General features: G+C 40.4%; 1 protein-coding gene across 5 annotated transcripts in view; it reads right to left on the bottom strand.

Annotated features, from left to right (window-relative positions):
- Positions 1–27,803, bottom strand: part of PCLO (piccolo presynaptic cytomatrix protein) — a 365,900-nt gene that overhangs the window by 323,679 nt on the left and 14,418 nt on the right. For all 5 annotated transcript variants that reach the window (XM_032208140.1, XM_032208141.1, XM_032208145.1 and 2 more), the window contains exon 3: positions 21,598–23,004. In XM_032208140.1, coding sequence (XP_032064031.1) covers positions 21,598–23,004 — 1,407 coding nt within the window. The remainder of the gene's footprint in view (positions 1–21,597; positions 23,005–27,803) is intronic.

The raw sequence follows: 27,803 nt of genomic DNA, 5'->3' as shown, positions 1-27,803 counted from the left end.
ACATCAACTGGGAGTGTCAGGGCCCTGAGTATTTCAGCAGAATCCAACTGCCCTGCCCAGTCTTTAACCAATTTTCCTCTGTAAACCTCTTCTGCAGTTCCTTCTATCCCTGCCTACAGGTTTAGGTGCTTGGGTTAAAGGTATAATGGTTTTGTCTGGGATAGAGTAAATTTTCTTTGTAGAGGCTTGTATGATGCCATGTTTGGGATTTGTGATGAAAACAGTGGTGATAATACACTGGAGTAATCTCACCTTGGGAGAGTGAGCAAGAGGCTATGTGGTACTTGGCTGCCTGCTGAGGTTAAACCATAACAAAACCTCTGCTCTAATATAGAATAGCTGTGTAATCCTGGGTGAGATTTCTGTAACAATAGCTAAGATATGGGAAACTGCTGTGAGAAGCTCCATTTGGGGCCTCTACCCATGCAGCCTCCACTGGCTTGGGTGCTGCACTGAGGTCTCAAAACCTTGCCTCTGTCCTGCTGTAGGTATATTGGGCTTTATCTTTTTGATCCTGATCTTTCCTTTCTGACAACTTTGTGGTCTAACCTTATTTCTGCCTTATCACTACAGATTTCATTGACAATCACCCCCTGATCTGTTGGCTGAACTTTGTTACCATCTCCAAACCTGCTTCATCTTTCATGGTCAGGTACTGTGGGACTACACCAGTCATGAGTGAGGCACTGTCCTGCTGTCACCCTCACATCTCTTGTGAAGGAGTCACATTGACTCCTGACAGCAACAGACAGAAGAGTGTTCAGTAGCATCATCACTAATACAAATGGAAGCATAAATGTGTATTAGTACAGACCTGGATATCCTGTTGACCTTTTTATGCTCAGCAGTCCATAGAGACATATAGGTCAAGTACTACTTCAAGTTTTGTGTCTTCAGAATGCCCTTCAATGGTACTGTTACTTCAAGACGGCATTCCTACAAACTCCTCCTCAGAATTCTAGTTTTTCCTCCTCCTTGTAATAATATGTATAGGCTAAAAATATTTTGTAATGCATTTGCTTATATGGAACATGCTGTGATCTTTCCAGTATAACTCCCGCCACCACTCCAATAAAATAAAAACCTAATTTCAAAGTTAGAAAAGCTTGAGTAAAGATCCAAACAGTATTGAGCAATCATTGAAAAGTTCCTATGATATACTTTCTTGTTCTACTTTAGCAATTATGGGTACATGACTGCAGTTTCTCATCATAAACAAATTATATATTTTCAACACTTTTCCATCTATGCTCTAAATCATTGCACATAGAAACAGAGTAGCACCACGAAAAAACAGCATGCATCACTTCAAGTGATTGTGCCACATTAGTCACCTTCCTAAAAGATTTTATTCATTGTAATGGTTTTTACTCAGGAAGAATGAAATTTGTCACCTACATTCCTAATGAGCTTTCTTTCTTTTTGAATAGCTCAATCAAGCAGACTGAACTCCTTATAGGATAAGTCACTCCATCAAGGGAGTAAAATATAGCAGCACCCTACCCATAAGAAAAAGTGGTAAAGTACATCAGATTACCCACAGGAAAGTTTATTATTTGCAAGACTAAGGCTTGAACTGGTGGTTTTCAAAATGTAGCCCAGAAAATTGTAATTTTGGAGAAGTTCTGTGTTCAGGGTTTTAATGCCATACCTGTGAATTTATCAGGACAAAACTACTAACAAGAGCCAAGTTTCTCACTTACCTTATCAGTTTAGAGGATAAAGCTCTGAAATCCTAAATGCCACTGTGAAAGTATATCCATGGAGATAAAATGCAAGCACTTACACCAGTATTTAGTTCTGTTTCTGTTAGTTTCTGATGCTGACTAGTTTCAGCCATAACGTCAAAGGCAATAATATCTACTAAAACCAAGAAACCTGTTTCTATTAATTTGAACAGGCAATATGTGAGGCTAATTGACCAGTGCTAGTCTCTGTCAAAAATTACTTCACCTGCCTCTCAAATGGCCATGAAGAATATATTTAAGAGTTTGAGAAGCTTCACCTGCATGACAAGTGTAAGACATAATTTACAGTAGTGTTTTCTACAAATGTCTTGCTCTTTTGTCACCGTTCAACTGACTAAGAGTTTACCTTACAGTGTTTTGAAATCATATCCCCCATACACACTCCAGATTACAGCTTTAATCTCTCCAAAAGGGAGTTAGTTAGACCAGGAAAAGTGAGCAATAGAAATTCCTAGTCAATCGGAACTAGCTGAAGGAAATGCATCGTAGTTGAGGACACAGGAATCCAACCCCCTATTACTCTTAATTAGGCAGCACCACCAATAATGTATGTCCACTAATGTGTCCACTAATCTATGAAGGTTCTATCACTTATAGCCATACAAGAAATCTCTGAAATCACTCATTACTCATATCACACTTTTATGCTGAAATTCTCCATAACCCCTTCCTTTACCTCACCTTTCAAGTTACTTCAACAGGCTTGACAGGACTGTGGTAGCAGCCTGTGACAGGAGGTGCTGTGGGCCTCCTGCATTGGCAAAGTGCATTACTCAAGACACAATTAATGGAGAAGAAATTGCTTGCTCCTTGCCTTTCCTTTTCCTTCTTACATGTCTTATCAATAATTTAATCATATCTTTCTAGTTTAGAAGCTCTTGGTGCCATAGCTTCCACCTACTTCCACCTACAATGAGGACTTCAGGCCACTGCAAAAGTTAAGTAAAGGCAGGGTATTCCTGGTGAGCACCCTCCAAGTTTTAAAAATTGGTCAGGGTGAAGAAAGAGGGTCCTTAAGAATCAACTGCAGGAACTTTGTCATCTATAAATTCTACGGACCCCAGGGAAAAGGCCCAATTAACTGAACTGATCCATTTGTGACTGATCATTGGGATCAACTTCTGCTACTGTCCGACAATCTGCATATCTTTCTACCTTTCTCTTTCTTTGTAGGTCAGGCATAATTCAAACATATGCTGCTTTCACATTCCTCAATTGAAAATATGGTTATCTAGAGCCTGAATCGACATGTTATAAAGTCAGAGGGCCTCTTGCATCTCTTCCTTCTAGCCACTAAAATGTCTTATTTGATTATACTCTGTCTATACAGATGTGTATAAGGCCATCAACATCAGGCATCTGAGCACTTAATAAATTAGACCATGGCCTTTTGAACTGAGCAAGGAAACAATTTCACCAAAATTAAAAAGAAATAGCAATAAGGTAAAGTCACAATTTAGAGTCTTCGTTGGAATCTAAACGGCTTACAAAATGTACACATGAATCTCTGAAACAGCAAATCAGCCTCATTTGAAATGAATCCTTAAACTCTTTTACATTTAGCTTATCTAATACAAGAGTCTGCAATGTGTTCTAGCCACCATAAATTCCAACCTTTAGAAACGAATGTACAAAAATACACACCATCTGCGTATAGTGATCTACAGTATGAATCTATATATCTTAATCTCTATATTGGTCTATTAATTTTTATGATGATAAGAACAGACAGCATAGAGACCGAAGCCCCAAACTAAATCATGACAGAAATAATTAAGAGTCCTCCTTTTTACTGCTTTCATGGAAATAAATCCATTTAGTTTATTATACCATGCTGAAGCACTGGCTTCAGGTTTGGTACATTTAGTAGACAAAAAAGAATATAATTGCAAGGAAACACACTTACATTAACAACTGATCTTATTACTTTTTATTATACTAATTTGCAAATAATCATCTTTCTGTCAGCACCTTCTTTTTTACACTTGTCTAGTTTCATTTCTCTTAATGTTTTAACAAATGGTTCTTACTTTTTGGTAATTAAATAAAATGAGATGTTCACACGTTTAACTTTACTATCAAGTGGAAAATAGGCAATAAGAATAACTGTTTTAGAATGGCTGAAAATAAAAGGTACAGAGAATGATCCTGCAGCAGTAGTAGTGGTTTGAACACAAAATTCAAGATGTATTTCTTCTCAGATAGATTCAGTGCAACAGATTTGAAGGCAAGTGCACAGAAACAAGTGATGCCAAGGAAACAGAAGACAAGATCTGTCAACAGAAATAAATATTTTTATCTGACTAGAAACTGTACTTGAAAGGTATGTTCAAAATGGAAAAAGACTCAGAAGACACACCAGTGAATAGACTAGTTTGTAGCAACTAGTACCTGACCTAACTTCACCACCAAATACGTATTTTATATTTATACATTCAAAGTGTGACCTTCTTAAAACAGTGTCATTTTACTGCCAATCCTTTTCCATTTTATTGAAGGAGTTGTGTAAATAAGATTCTGACACATGAAGAGAGGAATCCATGCAGAGGAAACATTGCCGTTGCAAGGACACCTTGATCTCTCCTGTTTTTCCATCATGGGCATATAGAGTTCAGTACTCTAAGGAATGAAATGCTTTTCAATGCATTTTTTCAATGATTTTTTACAGACAATAAAGCCACTTTTTACAGAAAGTATATGAGCAATATGAAACTAATTAAAAGAGATGTTAATACCCTGCAACACACATAGAATTAATCCAAATCATAAGGACAGAACTAATCAATTGCAATAAAGCAAATTGAGAGAAAAAACTATCCAAGTACTGCAATCACTACCATAACTTCAGGAGTTCAGAAAGAAAATGAGCACAAATTTTGCTAGATATGCTATGAAAATTGTAACTTGCATGCTGAATAAGACCCAAACATTTCATCTTGACTCCTGTTATAATTGTAATAGATCGATAATTATTTGCTACTGATTATGAATAATGTGCTGAAAAAGCGATATTATATTTGCTCTAAATAGAATTTCACTCTCGTGACAATGTATCAGTTCTGATGTCATATCTGTGGATTTAAAAAGTACATGGCTATTTATTTTTGAATAGCAAGTTTAGATCAAAAACAGACTATGTGGGAAAATGATTAATTACATATAAAGGAGTCATCCAAACAAAACATTATTTAAGAGCAAGGACATCTTCATAAATCCTATTAGAACATGGACATTAACTGTTTAAGGGACTGGAGCATCTCTCAGACATAGAGAGATGAAGAGAGATGAAGAGAAGCTGAGAGCTGGAACTGGTGGGGAGAGAAAAAAAAGAAAAAAATAATGCCTGGAGAAAAAAAGGCTCAGGGGCATCTTCTCAATATGAATAAATACCCGACAGGAGAGTGGTTTAAAAAAAGATGGAACCAGACTCTGCTCAGTGGCATCCAACAAATGGATAAGAGGCCATTGGAACAAATTAAAATAACAGAAATTCCACATAAACATAAGAAAATACTTTGACAATGGAGGTGGTCAGGCACTGACATACATTACCCAGAAATGTCTTTCTGTCTTTGAAAGCATTCAAAACCTGACCGGGTATGGCCCTGAGCAACTGACCCTGCTTTGGGAATGGAGTTGGACGAAACCATCTCCAGTAGTACATTTCAAAATCAAAAATTCTGGGACTCACAGGTGGAGGAAACTTCACTCTGCCCAATGCAAATACTAAAGACAGCTACGGCATCAATTCATCTGTATTTCATACCAGAAAACAAAACAAGACAAAATGAAACAAAAAAAACAACTCTCATACCCCCAAGGAAATGATCAGGGGAAGCACATGCTTCAGACCAACACCCAGAACACACCAATTATTTACCATACATATATGTTTTAAAGTTGAACTGCTCTTGATTCCAATTACCAATAGAATATAAAAGGAAAGGGAGGATGCAGCAGTGAGCATGAATCTCACTCCTTTTATGACTGTAACTAATTATAACACAAGTATTCAAACAAAAGTTTCCTTAGTTTCACTGTGCCCTACTCCTTGTGAAAAGCATTGACCAGATTTGTCATTTGAAAGATGACAGAGCACGAACATGATCCTTATAGGTTTGGAGAAAAAAACAGCACAACTTAAATATTTAAAAGGATGCCAAATCAAATGAGAGATTGCTTTGATCAGGAGATCCCTCTTCTGATTGGTGATACAGAAAAAAAAAAAAGTCAGCACTCTTTGTTTTTAGAGGTCTGGGATAACAGTGTAATTGAGTTCCAGCTATACTGGTCACATGACTTTAAAAATTCACAACACAGCACAATACAAGTGTTCCTGGCTCCAGCATGATTCAGAACACAACAGAAGTGCATTGTAGGTCAGCACAAAAGTGTATGTACAGAAGCTTGCAAAACAGGTGCAGTGCTTCTGTTTTATTTTTTAATGCTTACAAAGCCTACCCTTCCACAGGCTTCCACGTCACAGTGTGATATCAATCATCTTAAACAGATTCAAAATGGAATCCTTAAAACAACAGCCTGATTTTTGTTTTCACCAGAATTCTTGTCTTTCTGCAGTTAAAATGAACTATTACAAAAATACAGCTACTTCTGGAGATTGTGCTGCAACCTTAATCCAATATACAGTTCTGACTGTAAACTGAAAATAAAAAATAAAATAAAAATAAAAGAGGAAAACAACTCTGTTCCAAGATGCTAAAAACATTAGCCAGAAGGTAAAGCATGTTGAAATGTTACTGTTTGAGCCGATTTTCAGTGTAAAAATAAAATTATGATAAAACAATATTTAGTGCACATTTCAATAAAAGAACTGAAGTATAAAATGTTTTAAATATCCCTTTTTTTCCCTACCATAATTCAAATACCAGAGAAGTTCTAATATTTAGAGCTTCAGCTTAAGTGCCAACTCTGAAATGCCAATAAGCAGACCAGAAACCGCACAGATTGAAATTTACATCAGACTTTTATATTCTTGCCAGATTTTATCTCTGTGGTCACGTTTCTCACAGGATACCAGCTCTTATCAAAATCCAAGGTGTACCTGTGTATCTGCATGATTGTGGTTGCATCACAACAGCCACATGTCATGCAATTTAATGCTTAACATGTAGTTATGGAAGGAGCAAGGAGAGAGCATCTGAAGTTGGGTATGTGCTCAGGTTATTTTTTACATAATATGTCAGATTTTGATGTTGCAGTGACAATTATGGTTGAATTTTCAAGGAAAATGATCATTTATAAACAAATTTAAGGGATTTGTTTGTATATAATAGTTTTACCAGACAGTAGAAGACTTAGCATCATGCTCTAAATTAATGAAGAGAGTTACTAACTAGCATCTTGAAATCAGTATTTACAAATTTATCAGCATACAAAAAGATATATATTTTTATATATATCTTTTTTCTTCTTCACATGTAAGGAAAGATGCAGATCTTAATATTGCAAAAGTGATGCTTCAAAAAAAAAAGTCAGAGGTTTGTATTGACAGCTACCATGAAATTAATATGAGGATCAGAGTTGTGTCATTATCTTTAATGTATTTCTATATTTGCAAATGTGTGCAATTATAAGCCATTTGCCGAGGCGATCGGCTCCGGGGCAGACGCGTTCTGCAGCGGAGCGGGGGATCGGGCCAGGCAGGGCTAATTTTTGTCCGGCATCGAGCCTACTTGAGGGAGCCGCCAGGACCCGGCAGCCCTCGTGAGGGAGGCTGACGAGGCGAAGGCGGAGCCAGCAGCGCCCCCTCCCCAGCCCTTCAAAAGCAGCCCCTAGGGAGCGCGGCGACCAGGAGCGCGGCGACCAGGGCGGGCAAACAGGGCGTGGCGCGTCAGAGGGAGTGGCGCGGCAGTTAGCGCGGCAGTTCGCGCAGGAAGGGCAGAGCGCTCCCCCTACACACAAACAACACCTCGTTAACAACAGCCGTAACTAGGCGATAATGGTCGCCACCAGGCACGGCGCGCTCTCCAGAAAGTCGGTACACACGCAGACCGACTACCCGTTAAAAAATGCCGCAGTTCAGGTCACCGGGTGCATGGAGTGTCTGAGCCTGTTGCTGCCATCGGCGGGAGGCAGAGAAACTGCGTGCGTGAGGTGCGAGCAGGTGGATGACCTGGTCCGCATGGTGGCGGAGCTCAAGGAGGAGGTGGAGAGGTTGAGGGCCATCAGGGAGTGTGAGCGGGAGATAGACTTCTGGAGTAACTCCCTGCAGGGCCTCAAGGGGAGGTGCCGAGGTGAGACTCCCCAAATGGGGGCGGACCCCCTGCCCTGTAGCCGTCGGGCAGAGGGAGGGGATGTGGGAGCTGAGGAGGAATGGAAACAGGTCCCTGCTCGACATCGCAGGCGATGCTCTCCCCTTCCGGTCCCACCTTCCCAGGTGCCCTTACACAACAGGTTTGAGGCCCTAGAGATTGAGAGGCCGGTGTGTGAGGAAGAGGTAGCAAATGTTCCCAGGAGGATGCCTGGGGCGAGGAGGTCGACTCCGCGCCTCAGGACTGCCTCCACCAAAAAAGACAGGAGGGTTATTGTTGTTGGTGACTCGATTCTTAGGGGAACAGAGGGCCCTATTTGTCGGCCGGACCCTACCCGTAGGGAAGTCTGCTGTCTCCCTGGGGCCAGGGTCAGGGACGTTGCCAGGAAGCTTCCTAACCTGGTACGCTCCTCTGACTATTTCCCCCTTTTGATAGTCCAGGCGGGCAGTGATAACATCGAAGAGAGAAGCCTCAAGGCTATCAAAAGGGACTTTAGGGAAATGGGTCGGTTAGTGGATGGAGCGGGAGTGCAGGTGGTGTTTTCGTCCATCCCTATGGTGGCAGGGAGGGGTTCAGAGAGGACACGGAAAGCCCATCTGTTAAACACGTGGCTCCGGGGCTGGTGCCAACGCAGAAATCTTGGGTTTTTTGATCATGGGGCACTTTACTCAGCACCTGGCCTGATGGCCGCAGACGGGTCCCTATCTTTTAGGGGAAAAAGGATCCTGGGCCAGGAGCTGGCAGGGCTCATTGAGAGGGCTTTAAACTAGGTAGGAAGGGGGATGGGGCTGAGGCTAGGATTGTTGGGGCTGTGCCAGGGGGAACAATGGCAAGGCCGGAGGATAAGGCAATGGCCCAGCTGAAGTGCATCTACACCAATGCACGCAGCATGGGTAACAAACAGGAGGAGCTGGAAGCCATCGTGCGGCAGGCAGGCTACGACTTGGTTGCCATCACGGAGACGTGGTGGGACCAGTCTCATGACTGGAGTGCTGCAATGCCTGGCTATAAGCTCTTTAGAAGGGACAGGCAGCATAGAAGGGGTGGTGGTGTGGCTCTCTATATTAGAGAGTCTTTCGAGGTTGTAGAACTCGAGGTTGGGAATGACAAGGTCGAGTCCCTTTGGGTTAGGATCGGCAGGGACAACAAGGCTAGTGTCCTGGTCGGGGTCTGCTATAGACCACCGAACCAGGATGAGGAGACGGATGAGGAATTCTACAGGCAGCTGACAGAGGTTGCAAAATCATCAGCTCTTGTACTCGTGGGGGACTTCAACTTCCCTGACATATCCTGGAAGCACAACACAGCCCTGAGAAAGCAGTCTAGGAGGTTTCTGGAGAGCGTGGAAGATAGCTTCCTGACGCAGCTGGTTAGTGAGCCTACCAGGGGAGGTGCCCCGCTAGACCTTCTCTTCACAAACAGAGAAGGACTGGTGGAGGACGTGATCGTCGGGAGCTGTCTCGGGCAGAGTGACCACGCAATGGTGGAGTTCACTATTCTTGGCGAGGCCAGGAAGGGGACCAGTAAAACCGCTGTATTGGACTTTCGGAGGGCTGACTTTGAACTCCTCAGGACACTGGTTGGTGGAGTCCCTTGGGAGGCGGTTCTGAAGGGCAGAGGGGTCCAGGAAGGCTGGGCGCTCTTCAAGAGGGAAGTCTTAATGGCGCAGGAACGGTCTGTCCCCACGTTCCCAAAGACGAGCTGGCGGGGAAGAAGACCGGCCTGGCTCAACAGAGAATTGTGGCTTGATCTTAGGAGGAAAAAGAGGGTTTATAAGCTTTGGAAAAGTGGGCAGGCCACTAAGGAGGACTTTAAAGAAGTAGCGAGGCTGTGCAGGGACAAAATTAGGAAGGCCAAAGCTCATCTGGAGCTCAATCTGGCTACTGCCGTTAAAGATAACAAAAAATGTTTCTATAAATACATCAACACAAAAAGGAGGACTAAGGAGAATCTCCATCCTTTACTGGATGCGGGGGGAAACTTAGTTACAAGAGATGAGGAAAAGGCGGAGGTGCTCAATGCCTTCTTTGCCTCAGTCTTTAGCGGCAGTACCGGATGTTCTCTGGATACCCAGTACCCTGAGCTGGTGGAAGGGGATGGGGAGCAGGATGTGGCCCTCATTATCCATGAAGAACTGGTTGGTGACCTACTACGGCACTTAGATGTGCACAAGTCGATGGGGCCGGATGGGATCCACCCAAGGGTACTGAGGGAACTGGCAGAGGAGCTGGCCAAGCCACTGTCCATCATTTATCAACAGTCCTGGCTATCGGGGGAGGTCCCAATCGACTGGCGGCTAGCAAACGTGACGCCCATCTACAAGAAGGGCCGGAGGGCAGACCCGGGAAACTACAGGCCTGTCAGTTTGACCTCAGTGCCAGGAAAGCTCATGGAGCAGATCCTCCTGAGAGTCATCATGCAGCACTTGAAGGGGAAGCAGGCGATCAGGCCCAGTCAGCATGGCTTTATGAAAGGCAGGTCATGCCTGATGAACCTGATCTCCTTCTATGACAAAGTGACGCGCTGGGTGGATGAGGGAAAGGCTGTGGATGTGGTCTACCTTGACTTCAGCAAGGCTTTTGACACCGTCTCCCACAGCATTCTCCTCAAGAAACTGGCTGCTCTTGGCTTGGACTGGCGCACGCTTCGTTGGGTTAGAAACTGGCTGGATAGCCGGGCCCAAAGAGTCGTGGTGAATGGAGCCAAGTCCAGTTGGAGGCCAGTCACTAGTGGCGTCCCCCAGGGCTCGGTGCTGGGGCCGGTCCTCTTTAATATCTTCATCGATGATCTGGACGAGGGCATCGAGTGCACCCTCAGTAAGTTCGCAGATGACACCAAGCTAGGTGCGTGTGTCGATCTGCTTGAGGGTAGGAAAGCTCTGCAGGAGGATCTGGATAGGCTGCACCGATGGGCTGAGGTCAACTGCATGAAGTTTAACAAGGCCAAGTGCCGGGTCCTGCACCTGGGGCGCAATAACCCCAAGCAGAGCTACAGGCTGGGAGAGGAATGGTTGGAAAGCTGCCAGGCAGAGAAGGACCTTGGAGTGATGGTGGACAGTCGGCTGAATATGAGCCAGCAGTGTGCTCAGGTGGCCAAGAAGGCCAACGGCATCCTGGCTTGTATTAGGAACAGCGTGACCAGCAGGGCTAGGGAGGTGATCGTCCCCCTGTACTCAGCTCTGGTGAGGCCGCACCTCGAGTACTGTGTTCAGTTTTGGGCCCCTCGCTACAAGAAGGACATCAAGGTGCTTGAGCAGGTCCAGAGAAGGGCGACAAAGCTGGTGAGGGGCCTGGAGAACAAGTCCTACGAGGAGCGGCTGAGGGAGCTGGGCTTGTTCAGCCTGGAGAAGAGGAGGCTCAGGGGCGACCTTATCGCTCTTTTTAGGTACCTCAAGGGAGGCTGTAGCGAGGTGGGGGTTGGCCTGTTCTCCCACGTGCCTGGTGACAGGACGAGGGGGAATGGGTTTAAGTTGAGCCAGGGGAGTTTTAGGCTAGATGTTAGGAAGAACTTCTTCACTGAAAGGGTTGTGAGGCACTGGAACAGGCTGCCCAGGGAAGTGGTGGAGTCACCATCCTTGGAAGTCTTCAAAAGACGTTTAGATGTAGAGCTTAGGGATATGGTTTAGTGGAGGGCTGTTAGCGTTAGGTTGGAGGTTGGACTCGATGACCTTGAGGTCTCTTCCAACCTAGAAATTCTGTGATTCTGTGATTCTGTGAGTGGCAAGTCAAATAAATTATCACAACAATACATTGTTTCTAGTGTATTGGGTTGACGTGGCAAGGCTTTGGTAGCAGGGAGGCTGCAGGTGTGGCCTCTGTGAGCAGAGCCCAGCAGCTGTGCCATGTCAGATGAGAACGAGCTTCAGAGGGCTATACCTGCTGCTGGCCAGAGCCGAGCCAGTGAGCAGCACTGGTTGTATCTCTGTGGTAACACACTCAAGAAAGGCTAAAAATATGCTGTGGAGAGGCCCATGGTGAAGTAGGTTGATCCCCCTGCAGCCCATGAGTACCACGTCAGAACAGCTACCTGTTCTGCAGCCCATGGAAGGCCCCACTTGAGAACAGGTAGATATGGTGGGAGCTGCCATATGTGGGGGACCCATGTTGGAGCAGTTTGCTTCCAAGTGATGGACCCCATGGTATGGACCCTTATTGGAGAAGTTCTTGACAAACTGCTGCGTGTGGGAAGCCCACACAGGATCAGTTCAGGAAGGATGGCGTCCTCTCCAGAGGAGGAACCTCACATTGGAGCATGGGAAGAGAGAGACCATGAAGGAGGAGCAGAGACGAAGTGTTATGGACTGACCACAGCCCCCATTCCCCTGTGCAACTTGTGGGGAGGAGGCTAAAGAAGAGGGGTGGAGGAGAAGGTGGTTTTCATTTGCTTTTAATTCTCACAGCTCTCTATTGTTATCAGTTAGCAATAAATTAAATCAATCTTCCCCAAGGAAAGTTTGTTTTGCCTGTGACTGTAACTGGTGAGCAACCTCTGTTTCCTTATTTCAACCCATGATTTTTTTTCCATTGTGTTTTCTTCCCTGTTCTGCTGAGGATGAGGAGTGAGAGTGGCATGGTGGGCACCTGGCAGCCAGCCAAGGTCAACCCTCCACATCTAGATAGGTCAGGAGAAGTTCAGAAATCTTAATAAATAATAAATATAAGGATTGTAAATAAATTTGTAGTTTAGGTCTAATTATTCAGGTGACTGCTAGGACAGAATCTCCTCAAAAGGCAGATAAATTCATTTGAAATTTAAGGATAAGGTTCCTTATGCTCAATTTCTAATCTCTGTACATGACAACTGGACCATTTCCAATGTGAAGGCTGCCTACTAAGGAAGAAATAAAAAAACACATAAAGATTACTAACCTAGAAATACTAAAAACAGAAGACCACCATATGCTCTTTCAAGTCTTGTCCTTAGAAGCCTAGGTTACCTCACTGTGAGTAATTTCATTAACCTCCAAAACAGAAATGGAAAACTGCCATACCTCATCGCTCTTCTCAGTGAGTGTGCTGGTCTGATACAGCCTAATAGCTGTGAAGGTTTTTGTTGTTGTTGTTGTTTGTCTTGTTTTTCCTAGTAACTGATTTTTATTTTTTTTCCCAACTCAACAGCATTTTGTACAAAATTCAGTCAGAGTAGTTTAGAGGCAGCTAATCCCCCTCTTCAACATCAGTTCATGACCTCCTGTTTCACATGCTGCAAGACTGCATCTCAAACAGCTTACCAGCATGAATCTAATCTCTTTTCCACAAGTATATCATGGCTTAGGCTTCCCAGCAGCCTCCATCCTTACCCTTAGTACTGCTGGAAAAATCAATTAAATTCATAAATAATACTAAATCTAAAGCCATGTTTGTTCTTTTTCTGATTTACTGAACCACATGCATTTCAGAAGCACTCTAACACACACAAATATTACTGGCCAACCATTATTTTAAATAACCCTTACATTCTTTACAGAACTCAGGGTGAAGTTCTATTTTATAGCACACAAAACAAAAATCAGAGAAGTGTCACATCTTTCTCTCTTCTCTTTCTTCATATCTGAAGGTTTAATCGATCATTTCTTCTGCTGGTCACATTTTATGCAAGCATTTAAAATTAACTGCAGATGTGCAATTACAGTAATTTGAAAACCACCATACAACAGTGGTATACAAGTGATTTTTAGACCTGCTCTGTGCAAAATACTGACCTTTCTTTAAAAATGTACAATCATAGTGCAGTGAACATTAGTCCTTTGGTCAGCACAAGTATAACGTGGAATTTTGAATATATGCAGTAACTGGTAAATATTAACTGCAGTAACAACATGAATGGTTTCAGTTTGCAAGAAATAAGATCACCACCAAGTACATGCAAATGTTTAAATTTACAATATACTGTCTTCTAAGAATTTTATTACTCAAATACTTATCTGTTCTATTACTTTGAGTATTCATTAATAAATAGTGAAAAATACTGTTTTCTGATACATAAAACCCTCACAGATATTTTAAAAATATTATCATGGCATTTGTTCTTAGAAAAAGCACCAACACTTCATTTTCCTGGAGAAGAAAAAAAAAAATCTTTACAAGCTTCCCCCAACTCCCACCCAGCAAATCTATAAAACCAAAATCATGCAAGGGTTCTGATAAATAAGTTAAATGTGTTACATTTCAATGATGAGAGATTTTTTGACAGTGCCTGTACATATCATCAATGTGATCAGGTAGTAATTACTGTCTTAATGAGGTATCTCAGCTTGACACTGGAAAAGAAAAAAAAAAAAAAAAAAAGAAGAAGCACTTAATATCCATTAGATTCTGTCCATTTGTTTAATAAAATCTGGAAGTGGGTCACAATGTTTTCAAGTCCTTGGTCTCATCTTGAAATTAGCTGAAGCTCACAACAATGTTTACATTTTCTAAAAAAAGTAGTTGTTTTCCAGTAAAACAAACAAAAATTGTTATTCTACAATGTAAAACAGAAAAATAAAGTATCTTTATCACACACACACAAAAAAAAATCATTAAAATATTATTATAAAGTTCCCTAGAAAATGTTAAACTTCGATGCAAATACCAGCTTAGCTTTCAGAGGACTTCTTCCTCATTTAATAACAGTGCACTGACTAAACTTCCAATGAAACAACAGAGATGAAAATCACCTGGCTGAATTCCAGGTCAGTAATTTTCCCTGATTATCTACTTTAGATTTCAGACTCCAGCTTGACCCTCACTAATATGCTAGTCTACGAACTGTCTGATTTCCTAATGACACAGGGAAAAAATAGAACACACATACAAGAATCAATGCTGAAAGCTCTATGCTAATCGTTTGCCTAAGCATTTTTTTGTTCTGGAGGTGCAAAAACATCTAGAGATGGAATACATTTATATCAGCAAAGAAGTCATTGCATATGAATTCCAACTGGATAAGGAAAATAGGCAGATAGACAGGATGTGTTAATGTGTCAGCTGCAGTGTTTCAGTAGACACCCCTTTGGATTTCATGCCATCAAGGGCCATTACCAACATTAATAAAAGCCATCTGGCCTTGCATAGTTTTATGTCTATATTCCATTGTTTGTTTCAACAGCATTTAACCATCCCTGGAGTTCTTGGTTCTGAGAGGCAATTTGGAAACTTTTCGAGGACTGAATAAAGAAAACAAACAGCAGGCAATTAATCATGGTAACAGAGCTTCCAAAGGTCACACTATTACTTCGAGTAATGATACCAATCTTTATCGCTCCTCAAGTTTACTTCCAGGGAAAAAAAATCCCCAATTTTATGATTGTAACTACTGGAACAAAAAATTAACAAGAGCACAGTCTTGTAGCTAATGCCTTGACTGCATGACTGGAGATTTAAGAAGCCTTGATTTCAAATTCTGTCCAAAGATGATCATGTTCAGAAGTAACCAACAAAACCTGAATGCCAAATAAATGAAACTACATTAGAGCATAACTTGCTTTGGACCGAATAGCCCTATTGAAATGTGCTCCATTCAGGGAAACTTGTGAGAAAGGATGTTCTTATTTCCATCCACAGTGACAGGGAATTCAAATAAAACCATCACAGGTTATCTATTAATTTTTAGTTCATTTGGATACAGGGGCATATTCTTAGCTTCATATTCCCTGTTGCACCTTAGAGCACACAAACTGATGAGGTCTTATAGGGGACCAGGCGACATGAAACTTGGCTGTAGCATCCCAGTTAACAGCCCTGAGCTGCAGATGGGCATCCTGTAGTCACATGTCTATTTACTGATCTGCATCTTGTGTATAATACTCTCAGAGGAAGAACAAATTAAATAAACCACTATCATATTGTACCTGACCATAGGCAGGCATAATTATTATCATTATTAGACAAAGTAGCCATGGTTAATGTTTTGTGCCAAATAGTACTGCTTCTGGGTGAACTATACTCATAGACATGCCAACAACAGCTCCCAAAAGAGGTTCCATCTAATGTCTGAATTCCAAGGGAATTTAAACAGAAGACAGACACTTCTTAAAAGGAACAGCTCAAGCCATGTGCAAAAGCCAGAAGTTTAGGCCTCTGGAGAACTGTCTGGTTGAAGTAGGGTTTTTTGGAACACAACTTTAGCTTAGGCATTGGAGAAGGGTGGATGCCCAAAACAGACTTACTTGAAATATCCTGGACAACTCAAGTTTGCCTCTGCAAATAATGGATGCCAGAAGGCTAACTCTGTTGCTGAAATAAGGCTGAAAATCCTTAGCTTCAAAGGTAAACTCCAGCACTAAACCCTTTTTAAAAAACATTTATCCATACTCAGTTTTGACTGAATCATCCATCAAAGGGGAATTCCATATTAGTCCTTCCATTTTGCATATACAATATATATATTTTGCAGGAAAGTGGGAAAAGGTGACATTGTTCTGTTATAAAAATATTTCTATTTTAATGTCATTTCTATTATGCATATTGAATTAAACAGAAGAAGCGGGTAATCTCAATTGGAGTTAAATTAATTTCATTCTGACAGTCAAGAAATATACTGGGGGCTTTAACATCTAACATGCACTCTATTTTCAATGCCAGATGTTATCTTTCAGAATAGTAATTAGTAGTAGTTTTAACATTTTCTCAATTATAAAGACTTAAAATTTAATGGATAAAATTTCCAACTTCAGTGAATACATTGTGTTAGCCTATTAATTTCTGTATTATTTGGCTACTGTTAAACAATAATAGAATTCACTTTCTTACAATCAAAATTTTAAAAGAAGCTTTAAATATAAAGGAAGAGGGAAGAGGCAGAGCAGATAAATTATGCAGCTGAAAAGAATGGTTGTTTTTTCTCTTTGTATCTTAAGTGCAAATTCTTCTACACTGTTTCCCAGACACCATCTGTTTCAAAACCAACTTCACTAAATACAACAGAGGAGATAGGAACTTCTAATAGGAGTGAAACCTGCCAACTTGCAGAATGGTCTGAGCTTTCTCAAATAGGCAAAACAAAATAGTACAGAGTTGTTAATAAATTAGAGAGGCAATGGGTGTCACCTCAGATGATGCAGTACACCATTTCAGGGATTTTCATTACAATCATGGATGGCTTGTTACTTTACATCGTTCCTGCTCACTTGCTTTAAGAAGCCTAAGCCATATTGTTCATTTAATCACAGGGTTTATTTATAGGTAGGGCCACAACTGCTGAGGTTCTTTCTCCATTTGAGGATAGACTTCATCGAAAGTTTCAAAAAAAGAGAAACTGCCAGAATGATTTATATCAAGGACCCAGCCATGCCAGTACCCTTTCTGCATTTTTTTTTTTTCTAAGCAGGACATACAAGAACCCAAGATGCGTTCAGGTTCACACCTCCGTAGAGGCTTATATCAGTTCCAAAATGCTATCTCTTTACTACTAACTCTAGAAATGCTATTGAGTTTAATGATAACACTGCTCTTAATTAGAAAATGAGTTTATCTTTTTGCTTTTCCCACTCTCTACAGTATTTGTGGAGCTGAAAAAAATATTTACTTAGTTTGGTCTAATAAGGACCTGTGGGAAAATATGTTATCAAAAAAGGTATCCAAATTATTTTACTGGGTAATAGATATTTTTATATAAAAATTATCGATGTAAGAATATGGATTGGAGAGGGATCATCAAGGTCATTGTTTACAGACCACTGCTTATAGCTTCCTGCTATCATATCCACTCATGTCAAACAATTTCATACAAATGATATTCACTGTAATAAACATATTAAGAAGCACCATTCTGTATGTAAAATTGTTCATACTATCTATTCCGATTACATCTACCCTATTATATCTTTTTCAAACACAAAATCATTCATAAGTTTGGGTCATGATGTCTTTTCTGCCCTTCCCAAGTCCACCTTGTCCTTCTCCTCCATTCAAAATAATTCTCTCCTTTCTATAGGCCCAATAAATTATTTCAAACATAGAACTTTTTTTTTTTTATTATTTCCAAGTACCTTTCCAGATAATTTTATAGTAATCAATAGACTAAAAAGTGCTTCCACTGTTCCCTTGGTAATTCTATTAGATTAGTTCCATTAGGACACTCACATATACAGGCTACATTTTGAGTTCTTTCTATTTGTAATGTAAGATGTTTAAGATGTTATTTTTACTTGTTACCCACACCGATTCTAAAATTTGGATTTCTCAGTTTTTCCACAATCCAGTTTTCAAATCTTTTATCATTATTATTTTAATAGCATATTAAATCATCACAGCTTCTATATTCCTGACCCTGCTGCTTCAACATATTTAATTACATATAGGCAACCATCTCCACTCCTGTTCAATATTCTGAACAGCTTCACTGAGTTTTAAATGCACAAAATGGTCGTTGCCACACTTCATTTCTCGCTTCTGCAGTCGTGATCTTGTGCTTTGTTACTAAAAATAGAGCTGCTTCCAACTACCTGAGCTGGAAAGCTAATTACAGAGCTGGTAAACAGTGCTCCTCCCTATTGAGCAAATGGCAGAATAAGGAGTCTGTTAATGCACTAAGGCGCAACATGGTCCTGTGGGTCTGAAATCTATCAAGTGCCATTTATTTAATCATTTGTAGTTGTTTGCCTCATGGATAAATTACCATTTAAGTAAATAACTGTTTGACTGTTGGAGCAACAAATCAGGGAGAAAAAGAACAACCAGCCCATTTTAGGTAAAAATATTCTAGCCTAATTCTCAGCTCACACAAACCAGTGTAATTTTGGTGAAGTAAATAGCATATTGTTGATTTAGATAGGCCAGAGCCTAGTTCTCTTATTTCCTGTGGAAGAGAGGCTGTCAGGGGACCAACCATCTGCAATGGCATAAAATATACATTTGAAAAGTTAGCTGTGTCACATACAGTCAAGAGCAAATAACTGTCATTGTAAAAAAAAGCACCTCCTCCCCTTTAAAGTATTTGCAGCCATGTCTGCAGTACAGAAGCACGCTGCCTGGAGGATCCTCCCTGCTAAAAAGTTTCTCAGGCAGAAGTGCCCACAGAGTTTAGATGCTCCTCTCTATTTGTCAATGAAACATAGGTTTCCCTGCTGTGTCAGTCTGATTCTTACTGTACAGCTCAATACAAGCTTTCTTAGCAAGAATGTTTGGGCCATCACGCACTCAGTAAAACTCACCTCATTTTCAGCTGTTACTGAGGCAACAATATATTGATAATACATAAGCAGCTGTTAGAATCACTGTGATACAGCTGCAACCCAAAAGCAAAACTATAAAATAACGGTTACATTTGTTTGCTCAAAACGCTTTATGGGGCCAAGAGGAATTAAGCCTTAGGGCTCTCTCTCTATATATATTATTATTTTTCATCAAATGCAGAAGATAGGAATAAAGGAATTAAGCATAAAACCCCAAGACCAACCAATTCTAAAAAGCATTTCTATTTCTCCTTCCTAACCCTTCAAAAATAAAGAGACAAATAAATAAAACCTCCAAGACTGTATTCAACATGTTAGAAAGGAGTTTGCTGGAGGAAAAAAAGTGTGCTAGTGAGCATAGACTATCATGTTTCCGTTGTATAACAGCTATATAGTATATGAAATGGTTATAGGGACAGAACTGATATCTGAGGTTAAATACATTATTTGCACAGCTCATTTGGGAGAGGACAGGATGAACTCGTTCTTCTGTCTTCCATCTTCATGCAAATGAAAGTCAGGCTGTCCTCAACCATGCAAGCTACCATCCATTCTCAAGAAAAATAGGTTTTTGCCAATCTTTAGCAAAAATGATCAGAAATAGAAGATGGAAAACTGGACAGAGATGAAAATGTGTAGTAGAGGAAAGAAGAAAATGCAGCAAGGAAACAAAAAAGAGGCAAAGAAAGGTATGAGGAAGTCAGACTAAAGGAAATCAGTAGTATTTCAGGTTCTGTATATTCACAAGGGTTGAAATGGAAAGAATCATCTGATAATAACAGTGATGGGAGAGAAACAGAACAGCAGCCTTCTCATCTCAAGTAGAAATACAGAGGAGAAATCTGCCCACCACAATGCAGTCCTACACCACCAAGCCTAAATCAAGTCTAAAGAAGTGAAGTCATGCATCAGGACTTGCATAGATGTCATTTTTGCATAGCATTTCACCAGAACTGACACATCTTGTTTCTGGAATATTCTGTGCATGCATAATAAAGTACCTCTGGAGAAATTCATATGCATTTTTTGCATTTAAAACCTAAGAGAGAGTGAATGTACGTGTGTGCGTACACATAGGGCAGAGGTTTGGGCAGTGAACAAGAAATTGCTGTGCATTTGATAGATTCCAGTGCACAAGCACCAAGACAAAGAAAGCCAGGCTTTCAAGCACCAGTATATCCTCTTGCATTTTCAGACCTTTCTTTCTGACCTAAATGACTATAAAGACAGTAATGAACATATTTGTAAGGGAGATAAAATGTGCTGATTATAGTAGGAAATGCCTTTCCACTGATAGTATATTCAGTAAAATATTCAGCAGAAAAAAAGTGCACAACATAGCAAGCTGCAGGAAAAATATTGATTATTTATCTCAACATTTGTTCTCACCTTAGGGCAGAGATGTAATAACCTTTAACCCAGGCAGATATTTCTGATTTATTCATTCAGATTTCAATGACAACACCAAGAGTCACTTTTCCTACGTATTACATAGACCAACTTACACATCTAAATTACTCACAAGTATTTTTAGGTGGTCTAGTTGAGTTGAACTTCACCAATTTGAGACAGCAAGTAAGGCGTGCCTCCACCTTTCTGTTAAGGTATAATAAAGTTTCCAATCTCCTTTCCATTTATAAAAAAAAAAAAAAAAAAAATACGAGAAAGAAAGGAAGGAGGGTAAAAACATGGAATTTGAGAAAACATTTGAAAATAAGTTGTTTAATTCTATTAAATAGATGTTGGTCTTGCTTGGTCCCTATTGAGATCACAGAAAAGGCATTTTCAAATTCACACACCCCAAAGAAAGAAGCAACTTCCATATATCACCACATATATCAGAACCTTCCATATATCACCACACAGGTATCACTCAAACTTCAACCTTGCTAATGAATACAGCAGCATGTACAAAGACTCCAGATCCAGAATGAGATTAATGGAATAAATTTAGGGATATATGACACATCTGGGGAAGAAGAGTAACTAGGCATTAATACATTCCTTCATTCAGTAATTGCCTGAATCAGGGGCACTGATCAATGGAGGAAGCATACATGTCAATATATGATACTGAAGCATATGGAAAATAACTATCACATGGTAGACTGGAAAGTACAGTAGTTTGCTATATTATAGTAGCACTAATTTAAGAAGATTTCACAATAAACTACCTGCTTATGTCTTAAAAACCTAGCTACCAGCCATATCAGACGTCTTTAATCTGCAAAAATTAATCGGAAGTACTTTCTAACTGCTGACCAAGTTTCATACGACACAGAAATTTAAGTTTAAAAGCCAGCAGACTAAACATTCAAATTTTCCCACAACAAATCAACAGCTAAAATCAGCTACAAGGTCTCCACAGCACAGGGAGCCTGCTGGTAGGAATGCAAGATAAATACAGACTCTGTTGCCTTACCTCAGCTATGTGTGGCATTGGATTAAATCCACAGAGATTGCACACAACTTTCTTGCACTCTGTACACGTATTGAAGTTGGGGGGATCCTTAGAACCAATATTTAGTCCAGTTTTACAAAGGGGACAAGACACTTTAGGCTGGCTGGCCTTTTCCGGTTCCGACAGCCCAGCAGGTTTCTTAGCTTCAGCAGCTTGAGGCTTGCTATCTTTAGCCAAACTAGGTTTCTTTTCTAAATCAGATCCCTTAGTTGTTAAAACACTATCCACTTTTGTTGGCTCCATTTTTTCACTCGTAAGAGGCTTGGCTTCTTTCTTCGCAGGAACAGTTTTTGGAGAAGGTTGAGTCTGAGCGGTATCTTTGGGGGGTGCCTGGGAGGCTGAAGGCTGTGCTGGAGGCTGGGGCTGCTTTGCAGCAGGACCAGCTGGAGCAGGGCCTGATGTCTGAGAGCCCGGCTGACCTGCTGTGGAAATTAAATTGGAGGCCTGGCTGAAGATTGAAGCTCCAAATCCAAAAAGTCTGCCAGTAACTGTTTCCTGTGGTGTCGTAGGCTGAGGCTTAGGGGTATCAGTGATGCCTCCCAAGTTAAGGCTGAAACGCCTTGACTGCTCAGGAGTTTTCTGAGGCTGCTGGGGTTGAGGTGCTGGCTGTGCCGGCACAGGCTTGGGGCCTGCCCCTGGTTGCGGGCCCTTGGGAGCTGGTTTGGTGTCAGGCTTTGTGGATGGTTTTGTTTGTAACTTCTTAGGATCATCTTTCACTTGCACTGGCTCAACAGGCTTCTGGGTTTTAGCCTCTGATCTAGCCCCAGGCTGAGCTAAAAGTTTGGGATCTGACTTCTGCCGAGACACTTGTGGAAGGGGTTTGGAATCTGTTTTGTCCCCAGCTGGATGTGTGTCCTGTGATGGTTTGGCAAGCTCTGGCTTTGGGGTATCTGTCACTTTCTGTTGAGTTGGTGGAGGCTTGGGACCTGCCAAATCCTGTTTCAGCCCTGGTGCTGCAGAGGTAGGCACAGTATCTGCTGTAGGCTTCTGTATACTGGGTTGTTTTTGCTTATCTTCAGCCTGCGCTGGCTTGGCCTGATCAGACTTTGGAGTAGGATATATTTGCAGGGAGGTGTCAGCAGGCTCAGCACGGGATGTTTTTGCTTTTACAGGGGGAGACCCTGGCATGGATGGTTGCTTTTTCTGTGGCAGGGGCTTCTTAGGTTCTGCTAGTTGTGCAGGGTCAGGTTTTGGGGAAGCATCTTTCTTTTGACTTGGCTGTGGCTGAGGAGGTGTTTTAGCTGCTGAAGGTGGAGTAGGTGTCTTCTGTTTGGGGGGAGGCAGCTGTGGCCCAGGACCATGACCTGGTGCTAAGTCACCACCTAACGCTCTTTGCATCTGGCAGTTTAAACAGAGCCATTCTTTAATCTGCAGGGGAAAAAAATTTAAAAAGGTATTATAATTAGGATAATGTTAATAAAAGCAACATTATAACTAATTATTATAGTGCATGGCTTCTTATGGTATTTCAGGCTTCTCTGTGAAAAGGGAGAAATATTACCACTAATACTCTTTTGCAGTTAAAATGTCCAACTGTTTTGTAGGGTTTTTTGTTTTTCTCTATGTCCCTGTGATTTGAGCAATCACTGAATCCATGCTTTTAATGACTTCACATTCAGTTTACACACAGCTGAATATCAGGGGATAATAATCCAGCAGAATGAAAAAATACTCTGGAATTTCATGGGGCCCAGCAGTGAGTCATTTAGAGCAATGATTTGCCAGAACAGAAGAAAGAAAAGACATAAATACTGCTAAAATAGTTTGACAAATCAAGTCTGCTGACAGAAAACAATCATCGTAATTAGAACAAAGAAAATGCATAATTATATTTAAGTGTACAACTGTTCTTCATATAGCTTATGTTTCTGGTAGTTTATTACAGGGCACGTGTGTTGATATTATACATGTATCCAATGAATTAGGCACAGAGGTGCATTAATGGACACCATGTATTACACAGACCTGCATCTTACCACCAATTTCAGAGGGCAAGTCTTCATTTAGAATCAGTGAGGAGCTTTGCCTAAGCATTGATGGTACTTTAAGAACCATAATTAGGTTTCCCAAAATTCATTTGTTGTCAGAAGAAGCTCTCAGGGCAATTACTGTGGGTCAGTGTATTATAGATCCCTCTTTTCAACACAGTCAGGAATAATGTAAATAACACATTTATTATTTTCTCTTGCTATTTACTACCTCCCAACTTTAAAAGCTTTGCTATTCTCCTTCCCCCAATGTATTATATCAGAGGGAAACCATATTTTCTACTTAGGAAAAAAAAAAAAAAAAAAAAATGTTCTAATCAGCCATCCCTTCCTTTGTTTTTGAAGAGCCTCACAATCTGAGAAATTATCAAACAGGTTAAAGCAATGCGTGGCCAGGAAGCATCACATGCTATTTTCCACATTTTCCATTGCTAAAGGAAAATTTATATGCAGAAAAAATGCCTTTCAATATGGCATGGAGTCCCACGGGCCTGCACCTGTAAGTACATACCTAAACTGTTTGTCTGTAGCTCTACTTCTGTTCTTTAGTCTGCATGTGAAATGCAGGGTACCAGCTATGGCATTTGAATGCACCACTGGAACTGAGGGAAGCTGCAATTAAGAGGACACAGAATATAAGATTCAGGTCTTTTCCTCTAGGGAGATTTCTGGATCCTTTTCCCTAGTCAGGTGTGAAATCTCTACCATACCACGGGATGAATCTGGAGATGATATATATAAATAAAGATTTTGTCTATGTAATATCAGAGTTCATTGGAAGAAAAAATCTCCGATGTCATTGAATGAGGCAGTGAATCCATAATTTTGCTGTACCTCACCAGACTGGTATTTTTCAGCAGCAAAAAATTAACAGAACTGTTGGACACAGTTCCCTAAAACAGTTATTCTGATTATTCTGATAAACATGGCATATACACAGTCTATGAATATAAGCTCACTATTACTAACAGATTAACAAAGAGATGCACAATTTTGGCCCCAGCTGTAAGTTTACAGTAATCAAGTTACTATTCATAATAATACTGCTTTTATCTTCCATTTTCAGTGCTGTTTTTTTTTTTTTTTTTTTTTTTTTTGATTGTTTAAACATTGCTCTCATCTACTTGCAACCCAGATAGCAAATGGCTGTTAAAAATGAAACCAACTGAAACAAAATTGGAACAGTTGTTTAAACTCTGCTCTGAATTACTGAAGAAATTAAGCTCACAACTGCGCAGAGGACCTGAGCAAAGATGACATTATGACATTTAGCCCAACTACCGTGTTTTTTGATGGTCAGTTCCCATACATGTTCCCTGTCCAAGAGATGATTTCAGATGTACTAAGTACATCTTAATTATGAGGCCTGATTTTAGATATTAGTAATCTAACTTAATTATATAGATCTTGATGATCTGATTGTTTCTGGATGAATTCTTAAGGGTTTTCTTAAAGGTGGAGGTTTAATCAAAGAAAAGATTTAAGCCACATACTCTGAACAACTGTCTTGGCTGTCACAGTGGTCTGGCTTTGGCAAGGTGACTCAGATTTCTTACACAGCGGAAATCTCCTCCATAGAGCAGAAAGATCTGTGGGGAACTTTTTAACGGGCCTAAGTGAGGAATGCCTTTTCCCACTAACCACAGAACTTTTACAGACATTTGGACAATGCATTTTTCACTGCTCCTGTATTTAAGGAAAGAATCCAATGACATGAGGTGCTTAGAGCCATCTTTGTTCTCCTGCTTCTGTGTTTGTTTTTTTGTTTGCTTGTTTGTTTGTTTGTTTTGTTTGTTTGTATGCTTTAAGTGAAAGTGCTGCACTCTAAAGTAAGACAAGCAATCATTCCCAAGTATTAAGGATATGGAGTGCATTCTTGCCCGTCATTTTGCAGTGGAACCATGGATTAACAGGTACCTATCTGCTCCCACTCAGATGCTATGCAAATCTTCCAGTAAATTTGATTTGAAGCCACTGTGAGGCCCCAAAAATAGCTGTAGGGTTGAGCTGGGCTATACAATAAGTAGTCTGGATACTTCATATGTTTAAGATGTTTAGACTCCAGATGCATTTATAAGCATTTAAGCTTGTCTTCAAAATATAGCTGGTCCAGTCTGACTGTAGTACCAATCTGAAGTTTAAACAAAAGTCAGTTTTGTACTACAGTTTTCAACACAACTTGTACTGGTGACAAAACTTGAAATCTCTCATATGTAGTTTTTTCCTTATCTTAAATATATATATATATATGTACACTTCTACATACACAAACTCAATATTAACTGAAGCCTTTAAAGCTAAAAATGAATTTGCTACTCCTACAGTTACACTTCCAAATGGAAAATGTAGGAAGCTTTACTTTACTGTATTATTTTTTAAATCTTTCTGTTTTAGACATAAAATTCCTCCCATGCACCTTAGTGGGAGAAATTAAGTGCTAAAACCCTCCGTTTATTATAGCTTACACACATCATCTCCAAACATACAAAACCGTACAAACTTTAGTTCTGTGATTGGAGCTGCAGGAGTCCAAAATGAAGTGCACTACATGGTGCATTTTTGTAATAAACATTGGCCTGTTCTTCTTTCTACTGCAAAGACAGAGATTTTCTACAGGCTTAGGAAAGACAGAAATAGGCTTCTGTTAAATAGATTGCCTTTATATGTTATTATGGATGATGCAAAAATTACTGTTACTGTAGATACCTAAAATACCAATGTTCGTCTATCCTTACAGGTCTTACTGGATAGCAGTTCCTTCATAAGTCTCTTTACCTAAAATTAAAAGACTTTCCAAGGCAAAACAACCACATGAGCTTTTTTAGTTCCCTTGTAAAGGAGATTCTTGTTTTTGAGGATCCTGATCTGTCTATTTTTAGACTGCTAAATGGGGTGTCAACTTTCCAGAAGAAATCTATTAGTGATTTTCTTCACCCTGCAAGCCATGCTGTCAAGTACCTTGACTAGGACTGGAGATGTGACAGACTTAACATAGCACTTTTGTTCAGATTCCAAACACCAAATACAGGAAGCTCTACCTTGCCTTCCCACTCAGTGATACAGTAGCTATGTGCCCTCATAATGTACAAGGAATTAAAATATATTTTATGCATTATCGTCTGTAACATCTAAAAAAAAAAAGTTTCCACTAGTTGGGAGCACCAAATTATTTTATTCATGACATTTTAGTAACAACATCCATGGAGAATTATATTGAAGAAAATTAAAAGTATGGCACCATGTTCTATAGCTCACGTTTCTTTATACATTCAGAATCTAACAGTTGACTTCAATAACAAATGTGAATTACTCTTCAGTTCTCCTTATCCCAAACAAAGCCAACACAACTGAAAGCAATATGGAGCCTAGTCCTTTCTGTGAAAGTGTTCAGATGTCTTCTAACCATGCACGTCCATCAAAAGCAATGTGAAAACTGTTAGAGAGCTACTGCATCGATGGGCATGTTCAATTTCTCTTGCAGGTGATGTAGGGGAGGAATAGAATTCAGCTCAATTCTAAGATTCCAGATGTGCAATGAGAAAGAAACTTGGACTTGCAGATTGAACATATTTCATAGAAAATGTACTGGCACACAATGCAAATGAAGCTCTTGAAGCCATTTTAACAGTCCTTTCACAGAACAGAGCTGCATTCTGAGGCAACGGGTCTCATTCTCGTTTAGTCAGTTGGTACTATAAAAAGGAACTGTAAGATATGCATAAAATACTAAGATCCCTTTATATCACCACAGAAGCATAAAGATTTATAGGGCCTTCATACTGCCACAGAGATGTAAAGGGACTTTGCTGACATTGTTCAGCCCTGCCCCAAAGCTTTATCAAAAGGATCTGTTTCTAGTCTGGAAACATATTGGCTTATCAGGTTCCTGACAACTTCAGAAAGAAGGAAAGTGAGGAAACCAGATTTGGCTCTCAGAAGACATTTCTGCCAAGATGATATGAGAAGCATGAAAAATTAAAACACCTGAGTCCATGATTTTATGCAGCTTCAAGTAAGGTGGTAGAATACTGTAACAGAGAAGAAACTAGCCAAGAAATTCCTGTTATGAACAAAAAAGAACAGCTACCACAGAACAAACTAAATTTGTTTTTTTCAACATACAACTGGAAGGGTCTTCTAAAGCCTAGGCAAAACTAGAGACCAACTTTTCCTTTGATA

The sequence above is a fragment of the Aythya fuligula genome, chromosome 1 (assembly GCF_009819795.1).
Source record: "Aythya fuligula isolate bAytFul2 chromosome 1, bAytFul2.pri, whole genome shotgun sequence".
NCBI lineage: Eukaryota > Metazoa > Chordata > Aves > Anseriformes > Anatidae > Aythya > Aythya fuligula.
This window is presented reverse-complemented; position numbering and strand designations above follow the sequence as displayed.